This window comes from Sceloporus undulatus, chromosome 6 (genome assembly GCF_019175285.1).
Source record: "Sceloporus undulatus isolate JIND9_A2432 ecotype Alabama chromosome 6, SceUnd_v1.1, whole genome shotgun sequence".
NCBI classification, from domain to species: Eukaryota; Metazoa; Chordata; class Lepidosauria; order Squamata; family Phrynosomatidae; genus Sceloporus; species Sceloporus undulatus.
The window spans coordinates 57,705,904-57,726,492 of NC_056527.1; the positions used below are offsets into that span (position 1 = coordinate 57,705,904).

The 20,589-nt window shown below is 39.4% G+C and overlaps 1 protein-coding gene and 1 long non-coding RNA gene across 5 annotated transcripts in view; one reads left to right on the plus strand and one right to left on the minus strand.

The window, feature by feature from the left end:
• Positions 1-20,589, plus strand: part of TMC2 (transmembrane channel like 2) — an 84,839-nt gene that overhangs the window by 58,476 nt on the left and 5,774 nt on the right. For all 4 annotated transcript variants that reach the window (XM_042472611.1, XM_042472610.1, XM_042472613.1 and 1 more), the window contains 8 exons: positions 365-544; positions 941-1,090; positions 9,194-9,322; positions 11,250-11,317; positions 14,068-14,307; positions 17,571-17,696; positions 18,115-18,193; positions 19,372-19,492. In XM_042472611.1, coding sequence (XP_042328545.1) covers positions 365-544; positions 941-1,090; positions 9,194-9,322; positions 11,250-11,317; positions 14,068-14,307; positions 17,571-17,696; positions 18,115-18,193; positions 19,372-19,492 — 1,093 coding nt within the window. The remainder of the gene's footprint in view (positions 1-364; positions 545-940; positions 1,091-9,193; positions 9,323-11,249; positions 11,318-14,067; positions 14,308-17,570; positions 17,697-18,114; positions 18,194-19,371; positions 19,493-20,589) is intronic.
• Positions 14,596-19,442, minus strand: LOC121933212. Its single transcript, XR_006104487.1, has 3 exons — positions 18,774-19,442; positions 18,131-18,172; positions 14,596-14,696 (listed from the first exon to the last, which is right to left on the minus strand). It is a non-coding gene; the product is annotated as an uncharacterized LOC121933212 (long non-coding RNA).

Genomic DNA, 20,589 nt, shown 5'->3' on the forward strand with positions numbered 1-20,589 from the left:
AATCGAGCTTAGGCCCTTTTGCTGGTCTTGAACTCGCAACCTTGTGGTTTCAAGTGAATGGCTGCAGTACAGGCATTTAACCACTGCGCCACCAGGGCTCCTAAAAGCTATTGCAAGCCACCCTGAGATCTCTTAATATAGGACAGGGTATAAATATCTTAAATAAATATAAACTAATTAATGCCCATGACTGCATGCTATGAAATCCAGGTTTGTCATTTGGTGGCTCACTAGAGCTCTCTAAATGTCCCTCCCTTAATTCCAGATTCAATAGGATGTCACTATGGCAATTACAGTGGAATCGTAATACTGTAAGTCTGTAGCATGAAAGGGCTCATCTGTGACAAATATGTTCTCTTGACAGGTTGAAATTGTGATGTCCTTGCTTGGAATGTTCTGCCCTCCACTGTTTGAAACCATTGCTGCTTTAGAAGACTACCATCCTCGCATTGGCCTGAAATGGCAACTGGGACGTATTTTTGCTCTCTTCCTTGGAAACTTATATACTTTCTTGTTGGCCTTAATGGATGATGTCAAGGAAAAGGTAGGAAACCAGAAAAAATACAGATATATATCAGTTGTGATATAAATAAGATTCCTAGGCATTACCTCTTTATCAGAAATGTTGATAACAGTGTGGAAAAAAAACAGGGATAAGTTTTTGTGCCACAAAACAGAAGAGTAGTTTAACATGTTCTAGCAAACGTTCTATCCTAAACTGACAATATACACATATAAGTCAGGTAAGCCTTGCATAAGTACACAAAAATTCCCATATATCCTCAAAACTTAATGAATAACATGGTTCCAGACAATAATGGATTAAGATCTTCCTGCTTTTAAAATTTCTGCTTTGCTAAAATTTAAAATTTAAATCATTTGTGCTTGTATTATTGTTATGTATAAATTTACTGTAACACCACCGTCTGCTCCATTGTAGCTGGTTGAAGAAGGTGTGATTAGAAACATCACACACTTGACTTCCACATTCCACAATGCATCTGCAGGAAATGGAAGTGCAGCTACTCCACCTCCCATGGATCCAGCAGACATACCTCGAGGGCCTTGCTGGGAGACAACTGTCGGAATAGTAAGTGCTCAGAAAAAAGTCCTTTCTGTAATGCCCCAGATGTACTTCACTTGACCATAATCAGAAACACTTTCAGTCAAACTGAACTAGGATATGTAACCCTCATTCTTCTATATCATTTCAAGCTTGATCTCATGGAACTCTGTTTGTGGCTTTCCCTCAGCTTCCTAAAAGGATTAAAGGCTTCACATGTGTAACCAAGTGCTACTGGCAGTAATTTCCTTCTTTGTAGCTGACTATGATTCTAGAATACAGATTAAGAAGAAAACTGTAAACACATACAAATGCAGTGTTATCAGGTTTGCTCTCAGAGCACATGCCTGAATCCATACATGTTCTTTGTACATGCTTGTAAGTAGGGTTACCATAATTGTCCACTAAAACCAGGGACAAAATGTAGGACAAAATCTAGACCAAACTGTAGGACAACTGCAGGACAAAACTCAGCCCAAAATGTAGGACATTTAAGGGATCTTTTGATCTTGGCAGATCAATCCACATCTAAAAAGAACTATATGGGAGGAGAGTTTTATTAAACTCACAAGAATAAAAATGTGCACAATAATTGTGTTGGGGAACAGCAAATACTATGGTAGAATTTAAATGTTAAGTAGTACATGAAAAATGCATATTATCTAATAGAGCACAGTTGCTAGGAAGAGGAAATATTAATTCAAATGAGCAAAACTGCAAGGCTGAGAGTGTTTGGGGTTAAGCAATTTGAAGTTTTAGGGATGATAAAAAGAAGAAGAGATGAGAGGCATAGTTCAAAAGGTTGAGGGCACACAACACTTTCTCTGATCCACACACAAACACTCTCCAGAAGAAACTATGACATATGACTGGAGAAACGCTTCTCTGTCCTTAGCCAGTCACAAACAGGTCATATAAATATATAAATGCACATGGGTCTTATCAGGGGTGCTGCACTGTACATTGCAACAAATCACACACACTCATATAGATAGGTTTGCTAGCTGAAAATGCTCCTTCTTCTCTGCACAGGCATATCACTTTAAAGGACCTGAGAGTCTCAGTGATTCCATCAGGGTTCTTTATTTACCAGGTCAAGTGTCCAAGGCACAAAGACTAGTGAAAGGTAAGTCTATCCGAATAAATAATTGAAAAAGTATCCAAATAAAAATCAAACTCCATGACTCCTTGCATGCTACCAGTGAAATATAATCCATGATCTCCTGTAGGCAGTGGTACAGCTAGTTAATTTTAGACCAACCTGCCAAGCCCAAATGGCTGCATCTAGTGGAAGAAAGAATTCTGCTGATGCACATTTTTACATATACATGTGTATAAACATACACACAAATAAACACACCTATGCCCCCCTCCCATTCATGGCATGTGCACACACATTTCAGTGAAGATATAAGCAAGCCATTCCTCCATGCACTTCTCAGTGAGTTCCCATTCTCTAACAAGTTCAATTGAGATTGCTGTTTACCTATCAATTAACAGCAATCTTGGAAGCCAGCATACAGTAGGTTTCATCCAACAACTCAGCTGATCAGTCAAGCTATGGAAAATGTCCTGCCAGCTTTGATGGATACATTTGGAACAACTGAGGGCTCATTGACTCAATAGTTGAATGGCAAGCGATCACTTATGTAAATCCTAGTAGTTCAGTGGATTTACTCCAATTGGGAATGGCAGTTTGACTTGTGGCAGTGGTCTAATAAAGGGACCCTTTTTAAACAGCCATATGCATTTTCATTTCCGTTATGAAGTACTGTACAAAAGTAATATTTATCTGCCCTACCCATTCCATACTCTATTGTACAATTACTTATACTTCCCTAGTTTGTTCAAGCAAAAAGAAAGAAAACTCAAGAAAATTGTTTCCCAGTCCTGGTAAAAAGAAAGATATATTCTGAGCATGTGCAATTTTGAAAACCATACAACTTTTGAAAGCTAAGCAAGGTCACATCTAGTTAGTACTTAGCTGGAGGATTATAAAGAAGTTCTGGGGATCTCCAGATAAGACTAGAAGATAATGTTGCCTGAAAGCCTGCAGAGCTACTACCGATCACAGTTGATGGTAGATGGACCACTGGTCTGACAAAGTATAAGGCAGCTTCCTATATTGTTTTATTTGCATTTACAGTAATTTAAATCATAGCAGCAGCATGATTACAGGAGTGAAATGAAAGCTAAACCTATTGTTTTAGGAATAAGCACCACTTTGTTGGAGAAAAATATGATAATACAAAGATCATCTGTCTAAAATCATGTGCATGCCTGACCAGCTGCCCCAATTATGAAAACACTTGTAAAAATATAAAGAAATAAAAGGGTCTGAACAGACAGGCCAAAATAAAGCTGCTTTGGGTCGCTTTGGGTCACTTTGGAAGTACAGTATGCTGTTTAGGACTGGAGCACAGCTTTGGTGCAGCTTCTGGCCTCTTAAGATGTGTGTGTCATTTAAACAGCATACCTACAAAGTGACCTAAAGCAGCTTTATTTTGGCCTGTCTGTTTGGGCCCAAAAAATACTGAAGCAAACATTGTCAGCCTTATTCAACCATGGAATGCCCATGCCAATTATGACAGTTACTATAAGGCAAACTCACACACGCCAGAAACAGCAGAGGTTAGATTTATTGTTTCACAAATACCAGCAAAAACATCTGTGGGCAAGGTCTGACAAACACAGGAACCATTGCCTATTAAATACTATCTCTATGTATATACGTGCCTTCAAGTCACCTGTCAATTTATGGTGATCCCATGAACTTCACAGAGTTTTCTAGGGAATGAATTCTCAGATGTGATTTTGCCAGGTCCTTCCTCTGAAGCACCAGGTATTCATTGGTGGCTCAAAGGGGCTGACCCTGCTTACTTTCTAAGATCAGACAGGAGCTGGTGCTTTTATGACATTTAGGAGACTGGCTTTAAGGAAGCATTGCACAATACCAGTTAAGTGCCAGATCTTTTTGCCATTGCCTGTCCATCCCCCTTACTATGCTCTGGGTGGTCAGGGAAGGGAGGAGATGGGCTATAGTCCCTTGCATGTGCCACCCTGGGATCCAGCAGCAGCAGCAGCAAAATAAAAGGGAAAAAATTGTGAGCTGATCAGTAATCTCCCTTCATAAACAAAAAGGTATCTAAAATCCAGCTTTGCTTTAGCAGGCACATTTGGTACCTAGAATTTTCTAGACAGTGACTGCTGTAAAGCAAGCATTGCTTTCCCACTTCGCTTCTGCAGAACCAGAGCACTCATTAATCTCTCTCAGTGTTTGCTCTGTGCAGTTGAGAGAACTCTTCACTAGGCAACACTGAGATAGGAAGATATCAGTGGACTTTTCTCAGTGCACCCTAAAGGCTGATCAGTTTTATTAGGAAGATAAAATCAGGCACTGTGTCACCACACTGCTGTGTGTCAAGAATTTGAACTATTCTGTATTAGTATTTTGAAAACCTGTCAATCTTACTGGCACTCCACCACCCAGATTTTGCCATCTCAAGTGGTTGGTTCATACTATCTAGGACTGACCATTTACAATTCGTGTAGTTGTATTACTGTGGCCATAACTAACATCACTGTCTAAAGATATTCATTGTCTAAAAGCAGCATTGCTTTAGGTTTTTGTGCCAGATGCTTTTGAGGTTGTTTTTATTACCAATAATATGTTGAGACTTTATACTACATTCATGTTTAGCACTCCATTTGTTAGGAAGTAGAGGTCATATTTTGCTTGATGTCTTGCATTATCTTCCACTTCCACTGCAAATCCCAGATGTGTGTATGGTACTTCAGCCACCAATAGGCAAAGCTTCATGATGGCTGACTAGAGCTGTCCCTTTGAACAAAATGCAGGTTCTGTGCAAGTTCAGAGCAACTCCTGCTCCTGTTGGGTGCTTCCAGACAAAAGCGCTCCCTGATATCAAATGATATTGTGCAACTATTCCATCTGTTCCACAGATGTTCTGTGGAAATAAGCAAGATGGAATAAGCAATAGTGAAAACATGGTGATTACAAATGGAAGATGTTGTTATCTGGATCACCCATAAATGACTGCACAATCAAAATGATGTTCGGAAGCATCCTTGAGCAACGTGGCTGGAAGAGCAGTGTCCTCACTGAGTTGGTTTTCGTCCTCCCAGGAGTGAGCAGAGGGATTATAACATTCATTCCCATGATTTAAGTATTTCTGTCAATATAGATAAAGGAATAGGGAAGCTTTCTAAGTAGTCTCTGAAACTGGACCACAAGAGACCTCTAGTGGCCAAAGCAGAAATGAAAAGCTGGTACTAACTGCAATGTCAACTTTTATCTGAGCAATAGCAAAGCAGCCCTGAAGTGGAATAGAAGCACCTTAGGTAGGAAAAAAGTAGTTGGAAGGACTTGTGGAGACATAGATGGAAGAATGCTAAGGAGGAACTGCACATTATGCAGAACATTTGGATTCTCAGCCCCCTAGTTCCCTTATAACACCAGAGCTCAGAAGTAACATATTACAAATAAAGAAGCACCTGTAACAAGCTACTTTTGGAGGCTGAGACTGTAGGTTTTACACCATTCAGAAGAGACAGTAATAGAAAAGGAACAAGCACAGCAACAAGTAACAATCAGTCAATCACACTGTAATTTATAAAGTTCCCCCAAGACTGAGACTCAAGGCAGTTTATGAAATTGAAAACTACATATCAAGTCATATGTGGCAACAAACATTTTTAATAGCCCTTAAGATAGTGTTAAATTGTCTATAGATTTAAAAGCAATTTTAAAACATAGAATAAAAATACATTAAACAAAAAGCTCTTTTGTAAAACAATGAATTTCCCAAAGCCTGATGGAATAGAAAGGTCTTCACTTGCTAATGAAAGGACAGAAGGGAGAAAGCCAGCATATTTCCCCTGGGAAGGGAGTTCCAGAGTCTAAGAGCAGCTACAGAGAAGGCCCTCTTCCCCATTCGCACGAAATGTGCCTGTGAAGGTGGTGGGATCAACAGAAGCACCTCCTCCAAAAACCTTAAAGCTTGACCAGGCTTATATGGGAAGACACAGTCCTTCAGATGTTGGGTCAGACTAAGATATTACCCCTACCTACCGCATCTTTCAGTACCAGGTGATACACAGAGCTGGATTTGGGCCCTAATCTCGACAGGAAGGAAGGCACACATGTTCATTGGCCAAAGGTTCAAACTCCCAGGATAGCTGAGAAGCAAGAGCTGGTCAGATTGGCAAACTTTATTTGGAAGCATCGGCAATTTATAGAACTTTTAGAACAGAGAGAAAACGTGCGTGGGCAAAAAATTATTTTGGATAGGTTAGAAGGCCTTATTCCTAGAGACCAGTCTTCACAAGGTCAAAATTTCTATAAACAGATTGATGTTCTCAGGTTAATAGAGTCAGTTTCAAACTTGTTCTTCTTACCTTATCTACCATACTGACCTGGACACAGTTCTTGCAGTTACAGCAGCTAGCAAAAAGCAAGTGAGACAGACAGACTCAAAAATGGATTTCAGAGATTGTAACCCATGTTTAGAATGGCTTTGGAACTGAGAACTTCAAGACTAACAGATAGCCTGGACCTAGACCATATAGGGCTTTATATTTTATAATCAGAACTTTGAATATTGCCAAGAAACAAATTGGCAGTCAATGAAGCTGCTGTATGTTCCCTATAATAGCCACAGGTCTGTTGGCCTCAGCTCTGCTGAGGTTTCTGAACACTCTTCAAAGGCAGGACTACACAGAATGTGATGAGTCGCTTATCAGTGTTTCAACAAGTAAAGGCAACAGGTTTCCTTTCAAACTCTGTAAGGATTAATGGAAACGCATGACTTTTAAAACAATAACTTTTCCAAGTTCAATATACCACTGGGGTATCATTGCCATGGGGGGGAATTTTAAGGAGATTTTGTAAGTACAAAATACAGGGCTGGCTCTACCATTGAGACAGTCCCATCAAGTGGGAGATGCTGGAAGCAGGGTGGCAACTTTCCACCGGAGAGTTCTTGGATCCTGTAAAGTACATTTTAAGAAATCTGCTTTCCCTAAGCTAGGTATGTGGTCTGTAAAGGAGAGAACAGTGTGCATTCGTCATCTCCTGAAATCTTGATTTTATATATATTAATGTATATAAGCACACAGACAGACTAGTCAATAAGCAGTTTAGAGTAATATCATAGATCACTCATATTGAGAATCTGAGTATCAGACTTGAGTAGTTTTTTTTAAACTATTTCATAGAATCTTAGAAACTTAAGAGTTGGAAAGGACCACAAGGGCCATCTAGTTCAACTCTCTGTCATAAGCCATAGCAATGGCTGATATGCCTTCTCTATGAAGATTGTCCTGACTCCTTTTAAAGTCACTGCTTTGGTCCTTCCACCTAGAAAGTAACTGCTGTCCAGTAAAAACAAATAAACCTGGAAATTGAAGGGTTTGATAGAGATGATATTGGGCTGGAGTGTATCTGTCTATGTGCAATGTGCTCCCTCTCCAATTGGTAGTAGCAAAGACAGGATCTTTCTAACAAATCTTATTTGCTTTCCTGAAACTGCAGATATGTAAGAGACTATTCTACCAATTCATGTAGATGAAATCCATCCTTCTTATATCCATTCTGTAGCAGGCAGGGTTGCAGCTGAAAAAGTATGGGTTTTGTCAGTCTTGCAAAGTAGCCTAGTGTGGCTACATTATTGGACACACAATACTATGTGTGCAATTTCTCCCTCCTTTTTTGCTGTGGAGGAATATGAGTGCTCTATGACAACCCTACAGTGTTGTTGTTCTGTTTTCTGGTAGGTTGGCTCTTCATGGGGGGATGCAGTACAGAGCTATGAAATTTATTATACTATTAGTGTATTTTGTAAAAGCATAAAGAGTGTTTAAATGATATGCAGGAAACCAGTGGAAGAATTTAAAGTATAAGCTGCAGGTGGAAATATATATCTATTGCACACAAGATGTTTAGTCACTGGGAATTAACAGAGAAATAAATGTAGTCTTGAAGCAGGATAAGTAAATCTAGCCTACAATACTTAGAATCTAGGGTAAGTAAATCTAGTCTTAAATATGAGTAATGCCCATCATTTTGACTGTGTAGTGGTTTAAACATTATAATATGATTCTGGAGAGTAGAGTTCCAAACCCCACTCACCAGGAAACCACTTTCTCAGCCTCAGAGGAGAGCAATGGCAAACACTCTCTGAAGAAACACGCCAGGAAAAACCTGTGATCGGTTTGCCTTAGGGTTGCAATAAGCCAGAAATGACCTGAAGGCATACCACAACAACAAACCCTGGCTACCATATCTATCACATCTCCAAAACAATCAGGATTTTTCACTTAAACCAAAAACATGCATTTCCAAAAGAACATTTGTGCAGTCCAACTTTCAAGCAAAGTAAAAGTTATTTTTATGTTGGCTGATGGAGATGGGAAGGATGATCATGTGGAAAGTTTTGTTTTGCTTTGTTCTGTTTTTAAGGGTAGTACTGTACAGGATCCTGAAACACTCCCACCCCATTTCTCTTCCTTCTGCAAAAGATGTTCCCAGCAGATCTTAATGGTACACTCTACAGTGTTCAGCACTCTTTACCAGATGAAGGCAATTATACTAGAATTGAGGGGGCCTTCCAGATGTTCTTGAACTGCAACTCCCAGCAGCCCCAGGCAGCACAGTTAATGGTGAAAAATGCTGGGAGTTACTGTGTGTCTCAATTCATACAAAACATTTTTAAACCCATTACAGTTCATGAGGTGCTTCTTCTCTCCTAAGGGAAAGATGTGGAAGAAGGAAAGATTGGAAGGAAGAGGTTAGGTGAGGTCCATAAGTCAAGCCTCATTTTGTTGAGATAAGTCTGTGTGCAGACTGTACTGCTTCAGGCTGAAAACTGGAGCTGACATGGTTGAATATCTTGCACTACAAAAAAATTACTTTATTTATACAGAAGTATCTTGCAAAAAAAAAAAAAGACAATGACTACGGCTAGCTTTGTTGTCTGAGGGCAAGATGTGTTTAAAATCTATTTCATTGTAAAACCAAAATACAGATAAGAAGGTCTCAGAATATAAATAGTAAGTGATACAGCTAAATGTCTCTCCTTCTACTTACTGCTTTGTTTTGTTCTCTTGCAGGAATTCGTAAGGCTCACTGTGTCTGATATACTCGTGACATTTGTAACAATACTAGTGGGAGACTTCCTCCGAGCTTGCTTTGTCAGATTTGTAAACTATTGTTGGTGTTGGGACTTAGAGGCTGGATTCGTAAGTAAATGATCTGTTTGTGAAGCAATTTTTTGTCAGATTTAACAAATACGCAAAGCATGACAAATTTAGATCTTAACAAGTCTAGGCCCATATTACTGGAGGTTCTGTACTTCCTTTTCCTATAAGCCAGTGGTAAAAATCATACAGCCCTCCAAATGCTATTGGAGGAAAACACACAGCATTCCACATTATTGGCAGTGCTGCTGGAACTTCCTCTAAGCAAAGGATAGCTTGATACACTGGTACCCAATTTTTTTTATTATTATTATTATTATTTTTATTAACCCGTGGGACCCTTATATCTACATGAACAAGTCACTCACACTCTACTGGACATAATATATGAATAAGATATTTTGTTTATTTATAGCAAATTTGTTTATTTAGTGTGCATATTTTCTTTCTCACATTCATCTATATTCATATTTTAACATTTTATAAAGAAATAATATTCAAATTAGAACAGTTTTATTTAAGTAAATTCAATATTCAGTTCAAAGCATGTGTAAATTTGACACATAAAAAATTTGGGAAGAGGAGGAGGAAGGATCAGAGCCTCCTTCTCTCCTCTAAGGTTCCCAACCCAGTGTTTGCAAGTCAGAAAATAGTTTTTGTAGGTTTTTTGGACTATGTAGCCATGTTCTAGAAGAGATGCCAGCCACAGATGCTGCCGAAACATCAGGAATAAACTCTTCTAGAACATGGCCACATAGCCCGAAAAATTCACACACAAAAAAAAAACTATGGATGCCAGCCATGAAAGCCTTCGACAAGTTAGAAAACTTTTGCATGAACCTGTGCTTGGCAGAAATGACTATATTCTGTAACTTTGGCCCTCAACAGACCAGCAAGAAATGCTGATGTAAGGGCAGAGTGGGGGCACAGTGACTGCCCACTGCCTGCCCTCATGCCAACATCATGCCAATGTCACACCATGTCTTTGGTGCAGCGTGTAGACATGCTGCACCACAGAGTCACAGAAGAGTTGCAGTGGCTATGGTGTCCTTTCTATTCCATATTCCATAGCACAAAAAGAAATCACTTTTTGCTGCTTCTTTTTGCGCTGTGGACCTGCCAGGTTGGGGGCATGGCGTGCAGTTGCCGCATCCCCAACCCAGCACTTCCAGGGTGGCACAGAGCCACCTCTTAGGGATGGTTTGTCCAGTCCCTTCCATTCTCTGTGCCTGTAGGACAAGGGGTCCTACATGTAATTATATCCTTTGCTCTAGAATACCTTCGTTAGAATACACTTTTTTTTTAAGTACTCTGACTCTGTCACATTTCTTTTCACGTGCCTTTGGCTTGGCAAGTTGTTTCTTAAGTTGGCAAGGGAAAGCATCTGTGGAATTTCTCCTTGCAAAGTCCTCGTCTGTTGCTAATGGGGAGGATCAGATAATTCACCAGGTGGTGGCAGCTATTGAGAAAAGGTGGTCTCAAGAGGCTCAGCAAGAGTGAAAGGGCAATTGAAAGGACCTTCAGTGGTAGTTTCTGTGTGCAAAGAGCCATAACAGGGCAGCAGTATTTGGCTCTGAGCCCATGGAACATCATAACACACCCTCAGCACTTTCACAGAAACAAATTATTTATTTCTTGAGATAAGCCTTCCCACAGTAAAAACAAGACTTTATGAAGAGTCAAGCTTTAGGTCTAATCCTATCATAGAGAGAACCACTTCACCTTGAGAAATAGAAAAGATCAAAAGGGTCTTAATTTGGCCTGAAATGGGATCAAATCCTGTGCACGTGTCTAATAATCCAAAATCATTATATCTCTGTGATTCACATTCAAATAAAAAGAGTAAGCAGAAGCAAAATCCAGTGTGTGATTTCAAGTGAGAATTCTTTATTTCTTTTTCCTTTGAAGTTGTTCACTACTCATTGATAACAACATTTAGCACTCAGTCGTATTTTCTCTTTTCTTACAGCCTTCATATGCAGAATTTGACATTAGTGGCAATGTGTTGGGTTTGGTCTTTAACCAAGGAATGATCTGGTAAGATATTCTGGTCAAATAACGTCTTTAGTTAGAAAAAATGCTAAATGAAATAATGAGAACTGCACCAAGCTGAGGAGGAGTGGGTTTTTTTGCGTTTGCCTCACTTCATTGCGATTGAAACCGATCACAGTAGGATCGGAACTGGTTTCAATTGGGAACGAGGGTCATTTGCTTTAAATTGTAGTGGGAACACAGCCACAGATTAGTCTCCTCTTATAGTCAAGATCTAATGTGAGATACAGTGCGCCCACATCATACACAGGTGCGCTATATGTGGGTTTGAGCATATGCTCAAACCTGTGGCGAGCCCCGCGGGAGCGCGCAATGCACAAGGGGCGGCACATCCCATTGGAATTAATGGGGCGCGTGCCCATGGTGTATGCTGCCCCGCCGCTGCTGCATGCACGAGCCCCATTCAAATGAATAGGGCTCAAGCATACGCTCTATTTGGCTTAGGGGGGGGGGGGGGCGGAATGGATCCCCCGCGTAAGCCAAGGGAGCACTGTATTTTCTCTTTAAAAAGAGAGAACTTCCCTGAAATCTACCATACTCTACCACCACCTAGGAGTCACACACTAGTCATTGTTGTTGTGGGCCTTCAAGTTGTCTCCAGTTTATGGCACCTTAAGGCACCCCATATAATGGGGTTTTCTTAGCAAGGTTTGTTTAGAGTGGATTTGCCATTGCCTTCTTCTGAGTCTAAGAGAGTGTGAGGCGGAGTACAGACCTTCCCTTTGGGGAGCCTGCAGCCGCTTTTTTACGCCATGTATTGGGGCCAGGGCAGCCTCACCAGCAGCCCAAAAGCCCCAATCCAGCGCTTTTCAGGACCAGGGAGAAGTGGCAAAATGCCACTTCTCCCTGATTCCAAAAAGGGGTATCCTTGGGGCTTCATGCTCCAGGACACCCCGGGCAGCCGCTGCCAGGAGAGAAAGGGGCTGCTCGGCCCCTTTCCCCTGGCTTCGTACCCGCAGCCGTTTGGTGACTGCGGGAACGAGGCGCCCTCCGAGAAAGAGCTTTGTTTTGGAGCTCCTTTTTGGGCTGCAAATAGGGCGCCCTACGCACCCTGCAGTGGTGCGATGACGTCAGGCGTGCGCCAGGCCATTTGGATGTGGCGCGCGTGTGATTACATCATTGCACGCTGCGTATGGATGGTGCCATGCCAAGACGGCGCCCTCCATATGCAGTAAGGCTGGGGAGCATGTGGTTGCTGTGCGCTCCCCAGCCCTAGTTTTGGCCCCAGCATGGCGCTTTCGCACCGCCTGTACTGGGCCATACTCACCCAAAGTCACCCAGTAGGTTTCCAAGATAGACACATTAGATGTGACATTAAATGCATCACTTGCTGTTTCATCTTAACAGGTAATAGGAAACATTGGAGAAGGAAATTTGGGGCAGATCTGCAGCATGGGATAAAAGGATTATATTCCCTTCCTCATGACATGCTGTGATACTGGCAAAATTCCCTTGAGCACAATAAATGTCTGGTGTCAGTTTTGTTTAGAGGAATCACAACAAATGCTGCTCTTGGGTAGCATACCTGTGTTGCTCCTTGAATATAAATATAGTACTCAACGTAACGTGAGATCGCTTGGACTACGAATAACGAGTGGATTTTGCACATACCTCTCCTCTTGCATGTTTATTATAAAAATTCTTCCCTGGAATCTGCCCTACTCTACCACCACAGACAGATAAAGCAAGAAAATGTTTCATTCATTTGTTCAACACATTTATATCTGGCTCTTCGACCAGAAGAACTCACAGAACAGCTTATAGCTCAAGATAGAGAGGACAATTGTTCTCCTATGGCTTTGCAATCTAAAACTACATGACACAAAAATAATGGAAAGGGAAAACAAGAAAACTCAGGCACTAATCCTTAGTATTAGAAAGTCCTTATAACAATCAGCTAAAATGGCTGTGAGGCAGCTGGAAGTTATTGCTTACCAAAGTTTGCTGGAAGAGAAACTGTTCAAGAGGAAAGAAGCCAAAAATTGCTGATAGAACACCTGAACCCATGGAACAGCTCTGCTTCCAGTCTCTTCCTCTTTTAAAATGCAGTGGCTTCTGGGTGACTGCTGGGAGAAAGCAAAAGCTTGATGAAGCAAAGCTGCTGATACTCCAACTTTCCTTTTTCTCCCTGCGTGAACTTGATGGAATGGCCAGATGATACAGAAAGTTTCCTTTTGCAACCCAGGGGGGAAAAGCTTTCATCAAATGGTGATTTGCTTGACAATGCACACCAGAGCATTCACAAATAATGGGTTATTTGTAATTAATCACTTTTTTCAATAACTACAGCATAACTAATTTAGATTATGAGATATGAAGGAATAATGTCATTTCTTTTGCAATGTAACTGTTTCAGTTTCTTTTATAGTTACAGGGTTTTGGCTTCACTGTCTAGGTGTGCTTTATACCACACGCCAGCTGCTTCTAGTTACTTTTAAATTTGGCGAGAAGTGTCACACTACATTCCCGACACAACTTTTATATGAAGGACCACTGCTGAATCCATCCTGAATTGCTGCTTCCTGTGCTCCTCTGAAGCATTCCTTCCCAGACACTGGCTTAAATCTCAGTTCTCAAAGATCCACTGAGTCAATGAAAACTTACAACCCTTATGTTAGTCCCACTGATTCAGTTAATCTAGTCTAGCTACTAACAATTGAATGTGGATTACTGATAATTAAAGTTTTCATAATAACTCATTTCTGTATTTCTCTCTCTTGTATTTTCCATTAAAGGATGGGATCCTTTTATGCTCCAGGACTTGTGGGCATAAATGTGCTGCGTCTTTTGACCTCCATGTATTATCAGAGTTGGGCTGTTATGAGCAGCAACGTTCCTCATGAGCGAGTATTCAAGGCATCCAAATCTAATAATTTTTATATGGGATTGTTGCTGTTAATCCTGTTCCTCAGTGTGTTGCCAGTCGCCTACACCATAATGTCTCTGCCCCCTTCCTTTGACTGTGGACCATTCAGGTACTGGAGCATCCTGATCATGTATACTTTCATAACTTGTGGCTATTTCTATTGTCATAAATACTCTTGATCGCACTAAATGCCCGGTTGTGTGTACTTAGAAATAAACTACATTGAGTTCAGTAGGTACATACTTGACTGTATAGTGGCAATTCCTCCTAATTCTTAAATGTTAATTCATTTCCTGAATAAATTATATAGTCTATGAAAGAATGAGAAGCAATGCTATAACAGTTTCATGTTTCAAGAAAATGTCCAGTAGAAACAAAGAAATTTAAATACCTTCCTTTTGGCTGGCAAGATTATATTATCAGCATGCAGCTCCTCTGACTGTTGCAGCTAAGTCTTCAGCAGCTGGCTGGGGTTACAGGTGTTGTAGTCCAATGCACCTGGAGAATGCATGTTGGTCAAGAGCCTTAAACATTTCATAGATGTTTTAAGCTGATATGTATAATATTCACCATTGAACTAATGTTCTGGGGAAACGTGGAACCAATATTCAGTGTACAAGTTCAGCAGATGCAAAATTCCATTTCGTTTATCCACAACCAGCACCTACATATCTTGAACTAAACCTCAAAGAGTTTCATTTCTGTACAGGCTTTAAACCCCTCGAATCTTCTATATGAGAGTGGACATTCCTCACTGGAAAGTTTACTTGTCTAAAGCTATGGTACCATGCAGAGAATATACATAAATTCATCCTAGACACTGAGGAAATAGAAATAGTAAAAGAGTTTGCATACCTAGGATCAAATATTGATTAAAATGGGGACTGCAGTCAAGAAATCAGAAGAAGACTAAGAATGGGGAGGGTAGCTCTGAAAAAATAGAAAAGATCCTAAAGTGCAAAGATGTACAACTGAACACTAAAGTTAGAATCATCCAAACCATTCTATTCCCCATCACCATGTACTAAATAAAGTACTATAGAAAGTGCAAAGGCAGGCTTGCTGCTGAGCATAAAGAAAACAAAAACAAAAAAAAATGACCATGGAGGATCCACATAAAGTCAACCTAGACAATAAGGAAATTGAAACACAGTTGATCCTTCATATCTGCGGGGGTTCTCTTCAGGACACACACAATCTCACAGATGACAAATAAACATGGGACCTAAAGTCCTGATGTTCCCAATGGCAGCTGGACACATGTGCAGCCACATGCACATGCCACCACTGGGGAGAATAGGGTGGAGCCATCCACAGATGTGCCAACCTGCAGATAGCAAAGTAGCAGTTCGAGAGGGCTGGCTGTAGTCAAAAATTTCCCATATCTAGGATCAAACATTGATCAGAATGGAGACTGCAGTCAAGAAATCAGACGAAGACCAGGAATGGGAAGGGCAGCCATGGAAAGAATTAGACAAGTTCCCAAAGAGTAAAGACATACAACTGAGCACTAGAGTTAGAACTGTACAAGCCATTGTTTTCCCCATCACCATGTATGGATGAGAGAGTTGTACAATGAAGCAAACAAATACAAAGAACTTTTATTTGATATGTGGTGCTGGAGAATAGTGCTAAGGACTCCGTGGACAGCCAAAAAGACAAACAAATGGGTCCTAGAATAGATCAAACTGGAAATCTCCTTGGAAGCCAAGACAACTAAACTGAGATTGTCATACTTTAGCTACATCATGAGAAGGCATGAGTCACTGGAAAAAACAATAATGTTAGGAAAGGTGGAGGGAAGTAGAAAGAGAGGCAGGCCACATGCTAGAGGCATGAACTCTATTAAGAAGGTCATGCGTATACATTTACAGGAACAAAGCAGAGCAGTGGAGGATAGGGAGTCTTGGAGATGTCTCACCCACAGAGTCACCATGAGTCAAGACTGACTTGAGAGCGATTAACAACAACAACAAATGTCCTGTAAGGAATTAGACAGCCATGCACCAGAATAAGGAATCAACAGCCTCGGGGAGAAATCCCAGAGTTTGCATATACCAAGGAAAATCATTAGGGAGAAAATATTTCAGAAGTCTCAAAATAACCTGATGTGGACTGATACTATTCAGTGGCCACAGAATACAGAGTATTGTGGTTGAGAAAAATGATTAGGGATAGAGTGGGACATTATAAAGGAGGGCATGTCTGGCTGCATAATGAACTAGAGCAGACCACACTCCATTCTGTTTCTGGTCCCAATTGTATACATAATCTGGAAAACACTTGAATTTAAACTCCTGAAGAATGACAAGCAAACAGTTTGGAATGATTGCTTTCCAAAGCAATAACTGTCTCATTCCTATCCAGTAGCTACCATGCATGATTATGATTACAGATATTAGAAATATAATAGAAAGTGACTATAGATAGTAGAAATAGAATAGCAACTGACTTATTCAGAATACGTTCCACCATTACTGCATTAATAAGCATTTCTTACTGTCTTTCTCAATCAGCTCTACACAGATTGTTCTCTGGACCAGATTAAATGTCAATGAGACCTAATTTGATTTAGTAACATTCTTGTTGCACTGCTGATTCTGACTCAGTGTGAAGTCAGTTCAGTACAAATTGTTCCTTTTGCTCCATTATATTGGCCCCTTCTTTTGTTAATAAGCAGTGTCAGTAGCACTCTCATTACAGGGTTTTGCAGAAAAGAGGAATCTATCAAGTCCCTCTAAATTCTTTTATGTAAGCACAGGGCAGCATGCAGTTGTTTTCCTCTTTGTAACAAAATTACAGCACATAGATCAGGAAGAAGATGTAATTGTCTTTCCTCTGCTATCCATAATTTTTTTCAGTGACCATAAAATCTCATACACCTTAAGGTGCATCTAAATTATAGAAATAATGCAGTTTGACACTACTTTAACTGCACTGGCTACATCCTACAGAATCCTGGGATTTGTTGCTCCAGTGCTCTTTGGCAGAGAAGACTAAAGACCAACTAAAACTACAAATCCCAGGATTCCATAGGATGGAGCTACAACACTTAAAATGGTGGCAAACTGCAATATTTCTACAGTAGAGATGCACTGTCTTCATAGCTATGAAACTGTAAAGCAAATGGACTGATAACCTTCCCACACACACAAATATCTATGTGTATGTCCCCCTTTTACTATTTTTAATATCATAAATTCCAAAATTCTCTGTTCAAAAAGGAAGAAAAATAGTGCACTTGCGTCTAAAGATTCTGAATTTAAAAAGTATACAGCTAGTGAATCCCCGAACACATTGTTTCTGTATGAAAAGGTCCATTGATGTGTGGTTATTATCACTTATCTGTGTCTGCTCATTTATCTTTTCCAGTGGAAAAAAGAAAATGTACGATGTCATTCAAGAGACCATCAAAAATGACTTCCCACCCATTGTAGCCAAGATACTTGGTTATTTAGCAAACCCAGGACTGATTATAACTGCAATTCTACTTATGATGTAAGCTGTTGTGCCAATAAAATAAGATTTGTGACTAGAGAACTAAAGAGGATTTAGCTAGATCATAAGTTAAACTTTTCTGTGACTTAAGTGGTACTGCTGTAGTTAGCTTTAAATCAAACTGATCATTCATGAACAGATTCTAATAGTTTTCCTAAGGCCTCTCTCCTTTATATCTCTTTTTTTAAACAATGTGACTAACCATTTGACTTAGACAGTAAAAAAAATATAGATTTTAACCAAATGTCCCATGAAAGTATGTTTTGCAAAGATAGCATTTTTGGATCAGGGTGAATGAATCTCTTGAGCTAGGCAATGTATTTAGGATAGTCTCCCTAATAATTTTTGTGTCTCATTATCTACATTTAATCATCTTAAAGCATCACAGTGATTAAAAATGTGATATTTAATTTTGCAGTCTTGCCATATATTACCTCAGTGCTGTGGCTGAAGCATACCAAGATGCCAACGCAGAGCTGAAAAAGAAAATGCAAATGGTATATTTTGTGCTATATCTAGTTAGCTTACACATTAAAATATAATATGTTTGTATGGGGTGTTTTGTTTTGTTTGTCACAGGATTACTTGCAATTAGGTCTGCCTTGTTGAGCCATTTGGTTGATAGTTTCATGAACTGGTTCTTCCACTAATTACAGTACTTTTAATATTTATGAATTCAGGTTAATTGAAAAAATAAATCATCTTACAAATTACAAATATACTAATGCAACATATACCTATTTCTGTTTTAACAAAGAATTCAGATTAAGTTCTTGAATAATTACAGTGGTGTCTATATATTGCATCTTTTAAAAAGCATAGAGTAGATTAATAAATTCATATTTCAACTCTTCTTACTACAAACATTAAAAATGCTAAAACAAAAATGACACTCTGTTCATATATGAAAGATAGTTGAACTGCATTGTTAGTATGTGTTTGAAAGTGAGAACCTGCCTTTTTTGACCATGCTGACTTAGAGATTCTAGGAGTTGTAGTCCAAATAGTAATGTTTTGACACTCTAAGTCTACCTAGAGCTGAAGCTTTTGAAATGATTTTTTTTATGTTTGACAAACCTGAGCAGTGTGAATTCCACATTTGAGACAATAAGAATCATAGGTAAAGAATTCCAAAGAGGTAAGAAGTACATCATGGATGGGATTTTCCCAAATTCACTTATGCCAGTTATATTTTCATTTTTCTGAAGGCAACGGAATAATGCGAATTAGAGACTTAAAATACAATAAACTGTTCAAATACAGAAAAACTTCTAACATAGGCTTTCTGTTATCATAATTCTTGGGTAGTGTCTGCAATTAAAAACAGTCAAATGGTCAGATGTGTCACATAAGTGAAATGAGGAGAGTGACCAAGATACTTTGTAGGATGTTTCTCTGATACTTATCATAATGCCTCTCAAAAAACAGATGCATGTCTGATTGCTTTCTTCTGCCATTTCAATGCTAGGGATGCATAACCTCGAACTTATAGGGGGTTACAGCGAATCTTACAAATGTTCAAATATAAATTCAAATATTAGTAAATTTTACATAATTTTCTGATTTTCAAAACAGTGCCCCAGACTTATCTTCAGTCTACATTCTTGCATGAATTAGAATGTTATTATCCTCAATTTCAGCTATTTAATAATTTCCAGTATGCTTATTTATATAGCAACGTGAAGATGAGAAAAACAAAAACAACAACAAAGCTTCTACTAGTCCTGCACCGCAAGATCTAGACGACATGCATGTTCCACATGGAAAGACCATGGAAGAGCCTAAATCAGTAGAAGGTAAAAACATCAATTTTAGTAGTGTTCATTAAATTCTGGTCCATACATTGGTTCTCGTAAGCCATGGCAATGAAATTATGTAAGTTCGGGTAATTGAGATTGACTATTCTTCTCTTCCTCTAGCAACAAACACAGTACTGCTCTCTCAGATTTATATTTGTCTGATCCCTGTGACTATAGGACCAACATCATGAGACTGAAGGCTAACTGAATGATTATAATGAATTAAACTCTCCAAATTATTAACATTTGGATCAGTACTTTATTGTGTTGTCTCCTCTTGCATTGAAATAACTTTAACAAAATTAATTTCATGAGTGCTTCAGATTTTATCACTGGAAAAAACTTGTTAATTCTGACACTTCTGCTGTGTGTCTCTCAGTCTAGAAGTGGAGCTATATGATCTCTGAACTTCCACCAGTCGAATTGCATATTATTTCTTCAGCGCTATGTCACACAGTATTATGATATATATAGTGTTGTTTCTAGTACAGTGATCCCACATTGTCCTCTGGGGTTTCATTCCAGGACCCCCTGTGGAAATCAACATCCATGGATGTTTAAGTCCCAATATATACAATGGCATATTAAAAAAACGGCATTGCTTATATAAAACAGCAAATTGATTTTTTTTCTTTTTTGTGTATAATTTTGAACCTTGGTTGAATCCATCAATGCAGAATCCGTAGATACAGAAGGCAAACTGTATTTCATAGGTTGGTCTTTCTCTGCATCAAGTATTCAACCAGAGCAAGCCTGCCTGGTAAACTGCTATGTGACTCTAGAAAATATTTCAGAGTGTTCTACAGTATTTAACCACTGCCCTGGTGGCACAATGGTTAAATGCCTGTACTGCAGCCATTCACTCAAAACCACAAGGTTGCGAGTTCAAGACCAGCAAAAGGGCCCAAGCTTGACTCAGGCTTGCATCCTTCTGAGGTCGCTAAAATGAGTACCCAGACTGTTGGGGGGCAAATTAGCTTACTTGCTCTTCACTGCTATGATCTTTGGAATAGCGGTATATAAATAAAACAAATTATTAATTATTATTATCTGGGTCACCAAAGTCACATTAGTCCAATTGCTAAGCCTCCTAG